This window comes from Corvus brachyrhynchos, unplaced genomic scaffold (assembly GCF_000691975.1).
Source record: "Corvus brachyrhynchos isolate BGI_N302 unplaced genomic scaffold, ASM69197v1 scaffold169, whole genome shotgun sequence".
NCBI lineage: Eukaryota > Metazoa > Chordata > Aves > Passeriformes > Corvidae > Corvus > Corvus brachyrhynchos.
The window spans coordinates 318,230-335,377 of record NW_008240030.1 but is presented as its reverse complement, the minus strand read 5'-3'; the positions used below and the strand labels follow the sequence as shown (position 1 = coordinate 335,377).

Sequence of the window (17,148 nt, the reverse complement as noted above, 5' to 3'; positions counted from 1 at the left end):
TTATTCAAAAGCATTAATGAATTCCAGGCAGGAAGCTGTTGTGGAGTCTTTCATCAGATTTTACACTTAGCTGGAGTGGACAATATGTACAGTTAGCAGCCTTGGTCTGACACATTTCTCCTGCAGGTTATATGAAATAGGGACTATGAAAATCAGTAGTCTGAGAATTGCAGTCAGGAAATATTGTCCGTTCATACCAACACCAACTGGCAGACACATATTACAATTTATGGCGGGCTCTTCTTCCTTTCAGTTCTCTGCTGCCGGTCACAGATTCTTCAGATAGATTTGGTTATGGATGAGGAACAGGCAAAAGGCTCAGCAGAGAAGCCACAAATGGAAGGGCTCAGGGAGGCTGAATGAGGGTCCTACCCAAGGAGAAGGGGCTTCTCCAGATGTGGTAGAAACATGCTGGCACTTAGGGAAGTCTGGGATGTACACCACTGCTCTTTGCTTTCCCATGATTTAATAGTTAACCTTCGTTTCCATGGCTGTTTTTCTGGCACACTTCACCCAGCAATAAATTTAGGAGGAACTGTAAATATTTATTTTAAAAGGAAACATGTAGGCACTGCAAAGCCCATGAAATGCTGGACCAGCTCTTCAGCTGGTATAAATTAACATGGTTCCACCACCTCCAACACAGCTATGCAGATGTACACTGGGCAAGAAGCTGCTTCTCAAGGTCAAATTTGACTTCAAAGCTCAGGATTTTTATCCTCATGAACTGTACTATTAAGAACATGTCACTGGCTAATATTTTTAGGGGTTTTTTTCCTAAAACTTTATTTAAATACACTTTTGGCTTGTTTTATATATTTCTAAAGCTTACACCAACTCTGTCAAAGTCCTGTGGTCTTGTAAAGCTCCACTTCAGCCATGATTAAGCCTTCAGACAGCCTTTGTGTAGGTAGAAGAGGACACATTTTTAAATGCCAGATTCATCCAGCTGAACAGTTGTAAAATTAGGCACAAATATGATTCACTGCATACTCATATCTTGTCCTATAAACATGCCATGCTGCTTGCTATTTCCTGACAGTCTTTAAGCTGTTTGATGGGCACACACCCAACATAAATATGTCACTGAGGATTTACTAAGATGAGCCAATCTTTCAAAAGTGTATTTGATTAGAAAAGTGAAAGGGTGCAAACAATACCCCAGGATATACGAGTATCTCAGCTGGCCAGAGATGAGTATTTTGTTTGACACTAATGACTCTCATAAGGGTCATCTCCTGACACAAGGCAGGAGCCTTATGTCTGAGGAATTTCTCTGCACTAATACATCTGGTAAATTGGAGAAATAAACTTGAGTCAGTAAGATTTCACTCACTGAAGAGGTGTGTGCTGAGGAAGGAGAGACTGAATGCCTAAATTTAAAAGGTCAAACCACCAGCTATGCAACTGCACCGCAGCAAAAGAAGTTGCAGCAGGATGCAGCTGCACACTTCACAGTGTGGCACTAAGGGAAAACAAATGTCACTCAGAAATGCTTTAGGAGTATCATATATGGAATCAGAGGTTTGTAGAATTATAGAAAAGAAGACAAAGAACTTCACTACTCCCTCCTGCTCAGCAGAAAAGTAAGGCATCAGGTGGAGTGCTGTGTCCAGCTCCAGCAGCCCTCTGAAAGAGACTCACAGACTGGAAAGGGGCCAGTAGAGACCATCAAGACATAAAAGAGATTTATCACATTAAAGAGATTTATTGCAAGGAACCTATAAGAAAAAGGATGGAGCAGTAAAGATTGCTTAGTCTAGAAGAGAAAAGGCTGAAGGACACATTTCAGGCCTTTAAATATATGAAGACTGTTATAAACAGGACAGAGATCAAGGAAGAGCAAAAATATGACTTATTTTTAGCCACAGAGAATGGCTTTGTATGTATATTTTTAATAGCTGCTTTTAAGACCAAATGGACACTGGAAGTGATACAGTGTAAGAGATGGTCAAGTCCCTGTCATGAGACATTTCAGAACAGACTTGTGAACGCCCCTCAGGTGTAGGCGTTTTCTGCATAGGTACAGTTGATTTTCCTTCAGAGCTGGAGCACAGACTCCCCATGTTATTCACAAATGCAATTCTGCAAATACTTAGTGTGAGCTGCAAACTTGTTTAAATTTTAAACACAGTTCTTTAAACAGAGTTAAAACCAGGAGCCGTATCTGCTCTGCAAAGCTATGACTCAACACAAGAAAGTACCAGGTTCCCCAGCATATCTTTCAGATTACCTCATGGTCCTTCCTTTCTCTCTTCTTGTTTTTCCTCTTGCAACACCAAATTTGTGATCACTGCACTGTATTCAAGGCAAAACAAACCACCCTGAACATTTGGTGAATACCTTCAATGTATATTATATTTAGAACACTGGACAGGGCTATCCCAGCATCTACTTTTGGTAGTGCACACAGCAGAACAACAGAAAACACCAACTACTCTGATAATGGATTTATTGAGACAAATTCTGTAAATTTATTTTACATCTGTCTGATTTACAGGGAAAACCCTTGGTCAATAAAACCAGAGCATCTCTTGAATGCCAGCACAGAGGAGCACAGAGGCAGCATCTTAAACACTAAGCAGAATATGATGCTTGCTTCATGTCTGACCTAAATGAAACACTAGTACACTTTTACAGAGTGGGATGACTGAAATTTAAGTAATTATCACATTTTCATGCTGTTGAGACAATCACATTTATTTCCCAGTGAAAATCTGAAAGTGTGGGCAAACTGGTTTCATATTTTATGGGCTTGTGCCTCTTTAAAAAAATATAAAATCTTTTCCACTTGTGCAATCCTTTTAATCTTAGTGAATTTTGCACAGTCTTATTGAGTCATCATTTCAAAAGCAAATGTTAGATTCATTCAACATTAGATCCATTTCTTAAGAAATTATTAGATTCATTTCTAAAGAAAGAGAAACCTAAAAATAATACTAAACCCAAGATGGATACGGAACAGGAGTGAAAGGAACTGTTTCAAAAAGTTGAAGAAAGGAAATTTTTTCTAAGCCTATAAGAGCACAATTTTCAGTCATGAAGAAAGTTATAGCTACCCAAAATTTTTAAATACATAAATAAATATTATTTAACTTACTGTTATCTGTTGCATGAGCCAACTGTTCCACTCTGTAAAATCACTTCCCAGCTTTCTGACATCCATATACTGTTCATCCATAAGCACAGGGATCTTTCAATCTCAGGAACTCTACTTATTTTTGCTAGTCTCCAGTGAATTGTTAAGAACTTTTCTGCTGGTCCTGGTTTCCAAAACTTTCCTCTCTCCACCTCTCGCCCCAGCCTTCCCAGCAGCCTCGCAGAGCTGGGCCCAGCACCAGTCCACTGGCACAGTTAAAAACAGGTTCAGTGATGACCTGGCAGTTCGTACCAAAAGGGTCAGTGCCTTTTCAGTGTCAACTTTAGCGCAAGAGAGTCCTCAGCTGGAAATCCTCAGCTTGTAGAGAACATGGGTTGAGACACGAGGCTTAATATTTCACATTTATGTTCCACCCGTGTGCTGCTGGATCCTGCAGTGAATCACTCAGCAGGCAGCACTGTAAAAACTAACTCTTGAGGGTTTGTATGAACTCTCTCTTCCACAAGACACCAAGCACCTGAACACTTCAGGACTAGCCAGTCTTTGATTAGTAAAAGATGTAATTCAAAATGTAAGATTTACTGTAACAACATGTAATAACAGAATCACAGGACAGTAGAATGGTTTGGGTTGGAAGGGACCTGAAAGATCATCCAGTTCCAATCCCCTGCCATGGGCAGGGACACCTTCCACTACACCAGTTTGCTCCAAGCCCCATCCAGCCTAGCCCTGATCACTTCCAGGTATGGGGCAGCCACAAGTAAACCTGTGCCAGGGTCTCACCGCCCGCACAGTAAAAAATTTCTTCCTAATATCTAATCTAAACCCACGCTCTGTCAGTTTAAAGTCACATCCTGTCACAAGCTGCCCTTGTCAAAGAGCCCTTTGTAAAAAGAGTCTGTTCAGCCATCCCAGTGACCTTTTGCCAGCACTAGGTCAGCTGGTTCCATGCCACAGGGATTGCATCCAGCATCCCAGCTCCCTGCTGCTACTGTCCTGATAACTATCCCTGCACCTGAAGCCATAAAAAGCCTTCTCTTTCCTATTCAGGCTGAATACTACTATAAATGGGTAGAAGAAAATTTTAAATGCTCTAAGACAAATTTCTATCATGCTTTTTAAGTCTCAGAGCTCTTTTTTCACCACTTTTGGGTTTTTTTAGTTCTTGCACTATTACTGGGCACAAAGGCAAAATCCTGGGTTTTGTCTCTCTTTATAATTAATAATTTATGTAGAGTGAAAAAACTGTATGAGGTTAAACAGAACATTTCCAGCAAGGAAGTTTGTGCAATGCCACTCGACTATCCTGTACTTGGTACAGGAGCCAAACCCAATCATTCAGAATGCCAAATACTTCATCTCATTTTACACAAAGCTACAAAAGAGGAACTGTCCTCCATTTTAATGTGCTTAAATGAAAGATTTTTCATTCAGGAAAACTTTCCAGATCATCTATGTTCATCTTAAAGACAACAGGGCTCAGAAATTTCTGAGCCAAACTCAGAAACCTCTGTCTGAACATCAGCTCTGGGCAAATAATAGATTTTGACTCCTTATGTCTGATTTAATCTCTTCCCATAGCTAAACATCCTCACTCTTAAAATTTCTATCCCATCTGTGGTCTTAACTGGGCTAATATCAAATTCCTGAGGAATGGATACCCACACACTATCTACTGATATAAGGAAGAATTGTTATTATTATAAATATCACTACAGGTATCTTGTAGGTAATAAGGGAACCTTATAACCTTTCTTTGAGACAAAGAGCACAAATTAAACCTTTAAGTACCAAACTGCAAAGGAGGTTTTTCCAAAGCTCTATTTATGCAGAGTTCTTTCTGTTTTATCAGCATCCCTCTGTTTCAGAGACCATTTGAATACCACTGAATATCTTAGCCTTCAAGACATCACCCACAAAAACTCTGAGTTTTGATCTCCTTACGCATACTTCTCGCCTTGCTCCACATGAAGAGGAGAGTTTTTCCTCTCAATTGCTAAAGTAGCCTTTTTAAATTGAATCTGAGGGTTTGACATAATCCAAATCTGCCATTTTTAAATGACCTTAAGCAATGCTGAGTTCAAGACAAGCTCAGTATCACACAGAACCAAGCCATGGGAGTGTATTGTCATGTATTTTTATATCAATAAATCCTGATGATTTTCATCATCAGGAGTAGAAATTCCGATGGCTCAGATCCAGATTTAGGATTTTCTACTCTTTTACAAGAGGGCATTTAGAGAAATAAATATGGATTTCCTAGTAAAGTTGACTTGAAGATGCTGATTTAACTCTGAAGAGCCTTTCCTGCTAAAGCTCTGACAAGATCTGCCATGGCCTCTTGAACTGTGCCCTTGAACTTGATGCCTTGCCCTCCTGAACCTGATAAATATAACTGCCTACATATAAAGTGCACACATTTTTAGCACACATGTGGCATGTGTAACCATACACCAGTTTGCTCACTGGAGTGAGGGTGACTTGCTAACATTTTACTAACTGTAGTCAGTCCTATTTTGATAACACGAAGTGAGAAAGTTAGGACGAAAGAAATTCCTTAACTGTCCTTCAAAACGCCGTAGCATCCCTTCCTATTTCAGCAGTTTACATTTAAGAAAAGTTTTAAAAGGAAATAATATTTAAAAGTATCAAAATGTGGTAACAGTCTAGGTCACAAGAACCCTCTGGAGATAATCCTTCCAACCTTCAGCTGAAAGCAGAGCCTGAGATGAGGTTATCCAGGGCCCTGTCAAGGCAAGTCCTGAATACCTCCAGCAAGTGAAATCCCACCCCTTCTCTGGAAAAACTTCTCCAATGTTTTATTCTTCTCACAGTGAAGAATTTTATTCCTATTTCCAGACAGGATTTCCCCTAAAGGAATGTGTGCCCCTTGAACTGTCACCACACATCCTTGTGAACACAGTGACTACCCTTTACATATTAAAAGACAGTTATTAAATATACACAGTGTTCCATGTTAAAAGGGTTTACCCAAAATCTGAAAGAAATAAAATAGAAGGAGCAGGAGAGGAATACACACTTTTCTTACTCTCCTGCCTGTATGGTATATCCATACCTAAAAAAGTGAGATGTGCACAGCCAAGGTTAGCACTGAACTGGCAGGATCTGGTTTGAGAACCCTCTCATCAGACTTGTACCAAGTAAGTTTGCAAGAACACTCCTATTAAAACAGTCATTTATTTCACCTCAGTGTCTGAATCTGTATGTATGCATTCTTGGTTTTTTCCTTTTCCTAATATTATCTGTTTAAGAGAAACCTGACATCAACCTGCCTTCTTTATAAATCTGGGTAATAAACATTTTCTTTGATCTGAAATGGAAACGGGCAAAGTCTGGGAATGCTTTTTTTTCTACTGATATTTCACCTAACATTCAATCCACAGGAAAAGCATCATTTTTCCCACAGACTTCTACTGCCCTCTGTAGGATTATTTTAAATAAAATATTAGGAACAGAAGTAAAAGAAAAAAATAAAAAGCAAGCATGTAAGCCTGTCACAGTATTGGTTCTCACCAGTACTGTATCACATCATCAACGTGGTGGAGGTGACTTTTTAAGCTGATGTCTCCTACAGCTTCATAACTTCATTGATTTTATAGGCTTGACACAAGAAATAAGCAGAATATTCCAAGACAACACTATAAGACTTTTGAGACTGCAAAATGCAAACTGAGTGCCTGAAGAACGGTGAAGACAGTGGATATGTGAGGGTGTTCAGAGCTAGTCAGAAATCCCCAGCATTTTGCAGAACTGCAGGCTGCTTTCAGAGCACAGCTCAAGAGACTCTCCATTGTGTGCAAGCAGAACAGTGACACAAACTCATGAGAAAATCTACTGAACCCAAGTCCTTACTGAAGTTGTACCTTTCAATATATTTAAGTTTCATTCTTGATACTACCTAGGATGCAGTTCTGCTCCCCTCGCTATGGATAAAAAGTAGATTTATGTATTCTAAACTGCATATGCAAATCAAATTTTGGCTATATTTTATCTGGTGATCCTACTGGACAATTAGAAGGACATGGTAATGTGGAGCTTCAAGGTAACCACTAATAACTGCACACAGGCATAGAAACGCAATGTTCATTTGCCTCTCTACATTCATGAGAAAAGTTTTTGATAATTTAGATGAGTTCAGTAGTGACCTTGGAAAGTGTCCAGTGCCTTCCATGCCATAGTAGACCTGTGGTGTTCAAGAACATTAAAGGACAAGGAAGTAAACCAAAGCTATTCCTACATAAGCACGGACTAAGTAACTCTGACAATTCAGAAGAGAGCTAAAAGGCTCCAGCTGTATGAAGGGATTAGGATGACATAAAAAAACCCAAAAACCGCAAGCCTGAGTGGCTTATTTCCCCACAAAACAAAAATGCAATTAAGACTTTAATGGCATTTTTCTTTAAAAAAAGCCTGCAACACCAATTACACACATGAAAGTACCCCATCTAGAATGTAACTGCAATTATAAATGGCTAATCACTGTGACAATAAATAAAAAACCATACCACAGTGTTTTATCACTTTATGATGTGAGGAATGAGGGTCCTGAAATTCCTCTGAGTTTGGGTAAACTCTCTATAAAAAGGGAATTCTGCATATAAACTGAGGGGCTAACTCCAAAAAGCAAGTTAAAGACATCAGGCCCTAAGCTCAAAGAAGGTGCCCATGGGACTGAAGTAGGTGTCTAAGTGATCCTTACTAGAGAACACTTATCTCTTCTCCGTATCTTGAAAGTGGTGTCAGACAGCATGTGGAGACAGAGAGAAAACAAAAATACTGACAACACAAGGTCAGCTGTGGGGAAGAGAGACTTGCATCTCTTTACATGTTCCTTTGCTTTGTGTGCACCTCACATCAAACACATGCATCCATCCAAGAACCTCTTATTTTTTGCAATGGTGCAATAATTTTCAATATTACACAAATCCTTTCCCCAAGACTTTTAGGAAACCAGTGGTCTCATGAGTAACTGACTTACAGAATCTTTTGAAAAATCTAGGTTATTTATTTCCCAGTAGCTGGCTGTTCTTCCATGCTCCATTTGCTGTCCTTTTCCTTCCCGATGCATTCTGTTTCAATTAATGCACTTTCATCGCCACAAGACACAGACGATTGACTAACAAGACAATTTGCATTTGGAGGGAAAGGTCACAGATTAATAAAACCTAAAAATTACAACCTACTTTTTGTAAGAAATGATTCAAACATAAGACACTGAAGGCCACCTTCTATCACAAAGTGACCAATCATGCCAAAAGAGGCTGATTTTTCTTTCTCCTATTTCCTTCCTCAAAAACACACAACAGAGCAGGTACTGGGTAAAGAGATGAAAACTTACCAAGCCTGGCACACAGCACAGTCATGTGAGTCTCACTTTCTTAGGCAAAACACAGGATATGGGTCAGAAAACATGAATTGTCTTAGCACTTTGACAATAAACTTTGCCTGGCAATGTTACAATTAACTTCAAAATAAGCCAAAAATTTGTCAGACCAATTGCTTTTGTTTTTCATGGATGCAGACCAACTTTGTGTCATGATTATACTTTTAAGAAAAGTTCAAGTTCAACTTTACATAAGCTCCCTTTTTTTTTGAAGACCATAATTTATGACTGGAAATTTTGACCAGAGCAAAATTCTGAGTAGTTAATGCAACTTAAGTAGATTGTCAGTCTAAAAACCAGCCTTGTTTCCTTTAGTCATTTGTAATACTCATAGGAAGCAGCTCATCTCATGTGCTTCTTCAGCAACCAGTTTATCTTTCTCAGGAGATGAATTACAGTGAGGAATGAGGGTTCCCAGAACTGACTAAAAGCAGTTGATATTTAAGTTACTCAGTTGACAAATTATTGTTATTTCTCTGTATGCATGAGGACTTCTTTCTTTTTCTCTTTTGAAGACTAAAACCAGTACTTTACTTTCCTTATTTAGTAATCTTGGTAAACTGAGAAAAAGCTAAAATACATGGAAGCCCTCTCCTCCATGCAGCGTAACAACACACCACCCATAAGGAGTAGGGATCATCCAGACAACCAACCTATGCTTCAGGACAAGACAAATTCCACCCCACCTCTCCCCAGTCTAGTACTCACAAGAAGGACAAAGAAAGAGACTGGGGAGATATTACACAGAAAAACAAGGTTTCTACTGCTCCCACTGAAACCTGTTAGCTTGTTCTCTGAACTGAAAGCCAGACCTGGTTCAGATTTAGAGACAACTATTACATGCTGATGTTAGTTAAATCATTACTGTTTACACAATTTACCTTCTAAAAAAGCGTGGATTTACCAAGGTAGAATACTACGAAATTGTTAGCATATTATGCTAATACATTAATTTGTAATACTTAATACTTATAATAATTATATTATACACAGGTGAATTTAATTTTTCTCTTATACAAAATCTGATCAGGGCGTTTCAGAATGTCCCTGGAGGATGCTGAGGATCCTCCACTGCCACCATAACTTTTTTGGGGTAACATTCCAAAATCTACCAACATGCTGTCCTAGGAGAACTAGAGAAGAAAGCCCAGAGTTTCCTGGAAAGAACCAAGCATGAGAACCACAGACAAGCTGACCCAGACCAGTGCTTTTCCCTGGAGCAAAATGCTCATTACAGTTATTAGAACTTACGCACGGCCAGCGAGGAGACTCGAGCCCGAAGGCTGCCACTGTCAAGTCACTGCAAGGAGCCTGTGCTGAAGTGCAGGGCTGGCCCATCTTTGTCAGCAGAATGACTTTAAGGATCCAGAACTCGCCCCCAGCCGGCAATTTGACCGTACCAGACTGGAGAGATGCGGTCAGTTCTCACCAGTCACATCCCCCCAGCCCCACTGGTACGTGTGGCACCACGGAGCTCAGAGCTACAAACTCAAGCTAATGAATGCTGTCAGATCACTAAATTAGTGAATGGACACAAGTCAGGAAATGTCATTCAAAAAAGCTCCGCATCACACACAGCACGGCTCTGAGTGTTTCTGAGGCCCTGCCACAGACATCATTTCACTGCAACATTTATAAAATGTAACATGCTCCTGCCTTCAAACACAACACTAGATGGTTCTTGAAATTAGACTGAAATTGTGTAATTTTGTATCTTACAGGATCTTCCACAACAGTGATGGAAATTAAAGCAAATGGTACTATGCATCATATAAAAACTTTGGAGAAATCTTTAGTGGTCATTTTTCATTCTTGTCAAACTACTCATCAAAATGCCTTATTTCATGATTAATTCATTCCCCCTTATCTGTGCTTGAAGCAAAATGAAAAAACATGGTTCACCAGTGCCAGGACTTTTTAAAGTTATTTTTTGGAGGTACCTTCAGGCCAGCAAGTCACAACTTCAGATATATTAAAGAAGGACTATAATTTTTCGAGAAGCTCCAGCTGGGTTTGGATTGCAGATGTCATGTTTACAACATACAGCTTTGAGACAGTCTTACAACTTCTGGAGATTAACAGAAAATCCAGTTTCCTCCGAATGAAACCACTATGAAGAAAAATCAAAAATTTCTGCTTACCTTTGTCATTGCTGCTTGTTGGGGTTGGAGGGGGAAGTCCAGGCTTAGATTTGTCGTAGTTGTTAAAGCTCTGGCTGCGTCGGTTGTTGGCACTGATGGAACCACGAGCTTTGGCCTCGCTGCCCGCAGCGGACACCCTCGTGGTGGGACCTGGAAGTCTGGTGGAAGAATTACAGCATGATTAAACACAGGTAGAAAGCACTCTGGGGAAGAGTCTATGGGATACCATGCATAAGCTGAAAACAAAAGATCAACAGCACAAGTATAGACTCATAAGGGTCTTTCTGCTTCCGTAAGAACAAATCAAAGAATCACCTTAGATGAAAAGTTTATGTCAAACAAGATACAGTCTGAATTGTTTTACACCAGAAAAAAAGCCCTGAGACAAAATTAACAGTCACCTGCCATAAATCTGCTGAATCGGAAATAGTTACAGGTAAATTCAGTGGAGCAATACCACTGGCAAAAGGTTAAGAGTAAGTGAGGCACTGATGTTCTTAAACCAGACTGCCGGAGACTTCGTCACATGCCGCCCACATAAGGGCTACCCTTATTTCAGAAATAACAATGAGATGGCACCTGGCTGCCTTTTCCCTTGTAGAGAAGCACATCACATCGCTGCCCTGGCAGCTACAAAGCTCAGCAGCCAAGCCCAGCAAAACTTTTACTTGGTTTAATTACTTAAGCCTATATAAATCACACAAAGCTTCAGTACCCTCTCCTAGAGTAACCACATTATCAGTGAGCTGGTATAAGCCTCTGGTTTAAACTGGGCATCTGTCTCCTCCAGCATTTTCTTACCATAGCCTGTATTTACCAGATTTAGCTGATTAACTAGGAAAAAAAATGCAGTTATTTTGGAGTAAGTACACAAGCTTTTATGCTTTTCAGGCAAAAAGGAAGGTGGAAGACTTCTCTAAAAAGCCCAAGAGAATCAGGAAAGCCACTGGCATCACATCTCAGAACACTTCAAAGCCAACATTCACACACAGATCTTTTTAAAGCTTCTCTATATAAAATACAAAAATATATTTAAATAACTTGTGTCAATAATAAGATAAAAGGAAGAAGTCCCAGTTGTCAGAGAGAGTGGGGATGACCAAATCACCGCTGTGCCTCTGAGAGAAGGAAGAGAAGCCAGGAAGGAACCTGGCAGGGCTTCCTAAATAAACTGACTTCTCCAAGACTAGTGAAGAAATAGAAAATATGAAAAAAAACATGAAGAAAAAGCCAAAATGTCAGAAGCTGCATGCACATGCTTTCAAAGCTCAGAAGAGTCTAAGACACAAGGGCATCATTCAAATACAAACCCAAAAATTAATTTACAAGCTCAAACCACCACAGATTCAGCACAGCACATCATGGTTCTGAGGTTGACTTTTAGACAAGTCTCTCAAATTATCCAGCTTTTTCCAGCACTGGGGAGTGCTAAAAAGTTGTCCATACTCATCATTGCAGCAAGGGACCCATGAGAAAACCCCAGAGAGGCTCCATCCACTGTAGAGGAGACCACAGGGGAAGAAGCTGAGGGCAACCAGTGACTAAAACTGTTTGAGAACTTGAAAGTCACCAGGACAAGGAAGTTCATGAAAAGTTCATTTTGTTTGACAGGAAATGAGCTAGGTTTTCTACAAGGTACCTCAGGCCAAAGTTTTTACCCAGTTTTGAAACACTGAGTATGGGGCACCCACCCCAGAATGGCTCCCCAGAGGGCTCCAGTATGGGAGGGGAGTTTCCCAGTAGCAGGGAAGGGACAATCTTCCTGTACTGCTGGATAAAAAAAGGCTCCCCACACATATCCACACAGGTTTTGCAAAGCTGTCACATTTTAAAGTAAATAAAGCTCCTCAAACCATGTGACCACTTAAGAAGTGACAAGTTTTCCATTTGAATCAGTATTACCAGTGCCAATAAAAACACAAGAATAAAAAACCTATGTGCTAAAAACACTCTTGAAGACACCCTTTCTCTTAGACTTTTTTTTCTCCCCACTGTATTTTAATTAACTGGTTTAAGCCCCTGCTTTTGCTATTAGGTCAAGATACTTCACAGCAGTGCCTGTGAAATCTAAGGAAAAAAATCAGGTTCAGGGAGACACTTCTCTGGGTTCTTGCTATTTGGAGAGAAGGTACTGAGCTTGGAGAACACTCTCTTTAACTACTCCTCAGCACCTCTGTTAAGCAAATATGAGCTGTCAAGCCATAATTATGATCAAGGAAGAACATGAAAAGGAAACTTGGAACTTTTTAACAGGGATTATTCTGCAGAGATTCACTGTTACCATAAAAGAAATAAGATGCAGGAAATAAATCCAAATTATACAGCAAAAAAAACAATCTATACGTACTGAATAAAGATCATAAGCTATAGTTCACAAGCTTAGCAAAAATGATATGGTATAATTTACCAATGTAAAACTATATTCTAGTCAAACATTTGAATATATTATAATAGTAAAATAAACAAGATTAATAACCAGATTAATAACCACAGCAACCCTCACAATCACTGAGATGAGATGGTCAGATGAGCTGGCATGCAAGTCATGCTGGGATCCAGGGAAAAAACAAATACCTAAGAATCACTTCCAGGGAGATTACAAGTGCTGAGTGTGAGAGCACTGGGAACAGCAGGGGCTCTGATGAGCCAGAGCTCATCGTGCAGGTGATACTCTCCCCTCTAGCTGAGACACTGGCCTGATGCAGCTCAGATGGGGGATGGAGCTAGATGATCTTTAAGGTCACTTCTACGATTCTGTGATTTCAATAGTACAGATCAAAATATAATTGATACAGCGGGGAAAGAACTCCCAGAACCATGTTTTGTTCTCAAAAGCAAAAGCTCCTAAGAACAAGAAAATCAAATTATTTCCCTGTGGGCCAAAACGCATTCCACACCTCAAAAAAAAAGAGAAAAAAAATTAAATCCATCTAAAACTTCCACATTTCAGCCTCTTGTAAAGGCCTAGTTACAAAGTGCTTTCAACAGGAACCCTAAACATGCACCCAGAAATATTGCAGAAGGATTATTCATGCTTTGCAGAAGATGAAGAAATGCTAACCTAGAAGACCTTTTCTGACCAAGAGTGAATCGGATGATTTTGCTTTGAGATGAGTCCCTGGGAGATGCACTGTGACAGGAAAGAAAAAGCGGAAGAGAACATTGAACAAAGAAACTTTTTTTTTTTTCCCTTAATCCACTGAACGTAGTGACTGGTTTTAGGGAGAAAAGGGTTTTTTATTAATTTCACAGGAATATAATGCTTCTTGCCCAAGTATGACTTCAGGTCAAAACCACTACAATCTGATATTAATTAATTTTTACAGAGTAATGAACATGCAAATCTGCATGCAACCCCCAACCCTATTCCTCTCTTCCTTCTCAATCCTTTATTACATATATTTTCTGTAGAATCTGAGCAATTTGACTTTCGTACATACTAAGAAAACATGACACTGAAGATCTTCAGGATATATCTATTTTTCAATTATTTGAAAGCCAGCTCAATCTACATAATGGACTAAAAATATCAAAACAGTGTTCAGCATCTCAGCATGTTTTTGACAGAAAAGTTGCAGAAATCTCTTCAAACACATCTTTGGTTTAAAGTAATTATTTCCTGTACAAGCTTATACATGCTGTAGCAACACTATGTTTTTCAATTATACAAAACTATTGTTTACACCCAAATGAGCATAATTTGTGAAGAAAGACATAAAAGCCAAACCCAAATAACCTCTGAGTAGTGTCACTTGGAAGGCTTCAGTTAAACTGTTTATATCCCTCATAAGGCAGCACTTAAGCCAGTGTTCACCTCAATGTGTGTTAACACAAACAAGCCTCAATTTGAGATATTTGAAAATAAAAAAGCCTTCCTACTTTAGTAACTGCAAATATGATTTCTGCTTTTAATTCTGCTTCTTATCCCCAATAAACTCTCCCTGTTTTAGCAGGGGAAGGGTAAGACCAGTAGAAGGATGCACATGCATTTACTGTGGTACTGCCTCAGAAACTGCTTTTATTCCAACCTGGACAGAGCACTCCTAGTATTAAAAACATTCAAGGAATAAAACCCCTTTCTATTCATCTGTACTCTGATCTAGGAGTGCCAACAAACACCAACTAAGAAAATTATTTTTCATGTAAAGCCAGCAGCATATTATTTTCGACCAAAAAGTCTAGATTTGATTTTGATTGCTGCCAGGTGTTATGAGCTCTATTTGTTTTACCCCTGTCAGAGTAACCCTTCCCTACAGTGGAAGGTAACCCTTCCATTTCTTAGTGGGGACTGAAACTCTTGTAATCTGAGAACTGAAGTTCGTTTTCATATGCCTAAAATGTGTGTTTTCTAAGGGAAACAATGTGCATGCTTTGTGAGTAGAAAGAAGCAAAAACGAATAGTGAGAAAAACATCCTTTTAAAATCCTGTGGCTACTTGGTCCAGCAGGGATGCTACACCCATGGGGCTGCAGATTTCCAGCACTGAGAATGTATTTAAACACACATTTTGATTTCCAAAGGCATGAAGTCAATTGCTACCCAGCATTTCATTCCCAACACACTTTATTCTAGAGCAGAATGAAGGAAAGGAGCTCCTTTGGCTTTTTAAGACCTTCAATGAGAAGCAAAAAAAAAAGAGATAAATAATGAAAAAAAAACCAGCTTTAGGAGATTTTCCCACCTGGACTGCATTTCTGGTTGTGCTTTGAACTGATGCTGCAGAGCTTGTGGGGGCTGTTGGCACGGAGTGTGGAGCGGAGCTGGCACCTGCTGCTGCGGGACCCCCACCTGGCACTGGGACGGAGGCCCTGCTTGCTGGGACGGATGGTGGTGGGGCTGCTGCTGCTGCTGCTGCTTGTATCGAGACAGGCTGAAGAAGAGGCCCAGGATGGCCTTTAGATTCCCATTCCTGATTTCTGCAAGGCAAAGTTGAGAAGTCACTCGTCAGCCATCAGTGGGGTTTTTTTCTCCAACAGTGCAGCGGGTCAGCCACTGCAACCCCAGAACACTGTCTGAACTGAGCTCCTTTGGGATATCCTTTAGGATAAGTTTCTTTCTGCACATCGAATTGGCATTACAGTTGACTGCCAGTGAGCACCAAGGACAAGTAAATAACTAATCTCTTCCCCGCGGTGACTGAGCAATATATCACATTTCTGTTGCAGTCAGTGTTAATGCCAGCGTGCTTAAAAAGCAAGTCCCTGTAAAACTTTCCTTCAAACTAAAGTAGCTAAAAACCCCAAAACAGAACCCCCCCAACAACAATTGTATTAAGGAGAACACACTGGAAATGATTTCTCAGGCCTAAACTTGCACAAGGAGGAAACTAGTCTGGTCTCACACATATTTCTGGAATATCAGACTAATCGTTTCCACAAAGAAAATTTGATAAAAGTTTTGCACTAGCAAATATGGTTATTGGGTGACCTAGCTGTATTCAAACAGCTTTGATACTATCACAAGCCAGTAAGGGATGAACACCCAATGCACCTAAAGATAGCTTGACAGCAAATGTATAACCTTTTAAATTCCTAAATGTCATCCTGTTCTTCTGTGCAATATCAAATGCAAAAATGTAAAAGCAAACAGAAATACAAAGCAGAAGAGGTGTATCAGACCATGCACTTAACCACCGTATTATACTTAATATGCAAAAGGACAAATTCTTCCTTGCACACAACCTTAATGTGCTGTGACTTAATTATTGAGCATGTTTTATTTCCTAAATTTAACAAGTGAATTTAAAAAGCTACATCAAACAGCTGAACTTTTGCCAGTGTTGTACAGATCACTTGAACTAATACAGCTCACTGCTGCCCTGTGAGAGAGAAAGAAGAAAAGGACATGTGGCAAGACAGGGGCAAGCACAAAGTCAAGAACCAAAATTTTCATTTCTGTTCCCAGGTCTGGCTGAAAGGTTGCTCTGAGTTTGTGATGGGCCCCACTCCATCCTTTACTCCCTCTTCCAGCCACGTTTCTGCTCACATTGCACATCTTTGCTGTATAAACAAACTTCTGCTCCTAATCCTAAACAAATCTGAGGCTCATGGTTCAAAGCTGTTGTTCCCCTTTCTGCACCAGCTTCCAGCTTTGGTCTCCTTGTCTACCTGCACCTCAGTCTACTTTCCTTTCCCAGCCACTAATACAATTTACTTTCTTTCTTAAATTTGTCTCAGCCCATGCCCATGTCCTCAGAGAATATTAGAACTTCTCTAAGTGGCCCTGGTCATCACCCAGACTCAGGATATTCCTTTCCTCTCATACGTCTTGACTCAGTTTCCCTACCCATTTTTTCCTCCCTGCAGCCTGGCCCCTCCATCAGTGCTGTCTCCCACCACTGACCCCCCATTCCCTTGTTTAAAGGATTATCATTCCCAGGGCCCTTCAGCAGACATTTTCAGTCTTCCTTTGTTTTCTTGGCCAATTTTAGTCTCTTCCTAAACAATGGGCTCCCAATTAATCCTGCCTGTTTTGCCTTTCCCTAGCCCATTCCTGCTCCCATC

General features: G+C 40.0%; 1 protein-coding gene across 1 annotated transcript in view; it reads right to left on the bottom strand.

The window, feature by feature from the left end:
* The window catches only part of NAV2 (neuron navigator 2), a 201,265-nt gene that overhangs the window by 108,071 nt on the left and 76,046 nt on the right, over nucleotides 1-17,148 (bottom strand). Inside the window, exons 5-7 of the mRNA XM_008640905.2 lie at nucleotides 15,327-15,561; nucleotides 13,707-13,775; nucleotides 10,646-10,803 (exon numbers count right to left, since the gene is read on the bottom strand). Coding sequence (XP_008639127.1) covers nucleotides 10,646-10,803; nucleotides 13,707-13,775; nucleotides 15,327-15,561 — 462 coding nt within the window. The remainder of the gene's footprint in view (nucleotides 1-10,645; nucleotides 10,804-13,706; nucleotides 13,776-15,326; nucleotides 15,562-17,148) is intronic.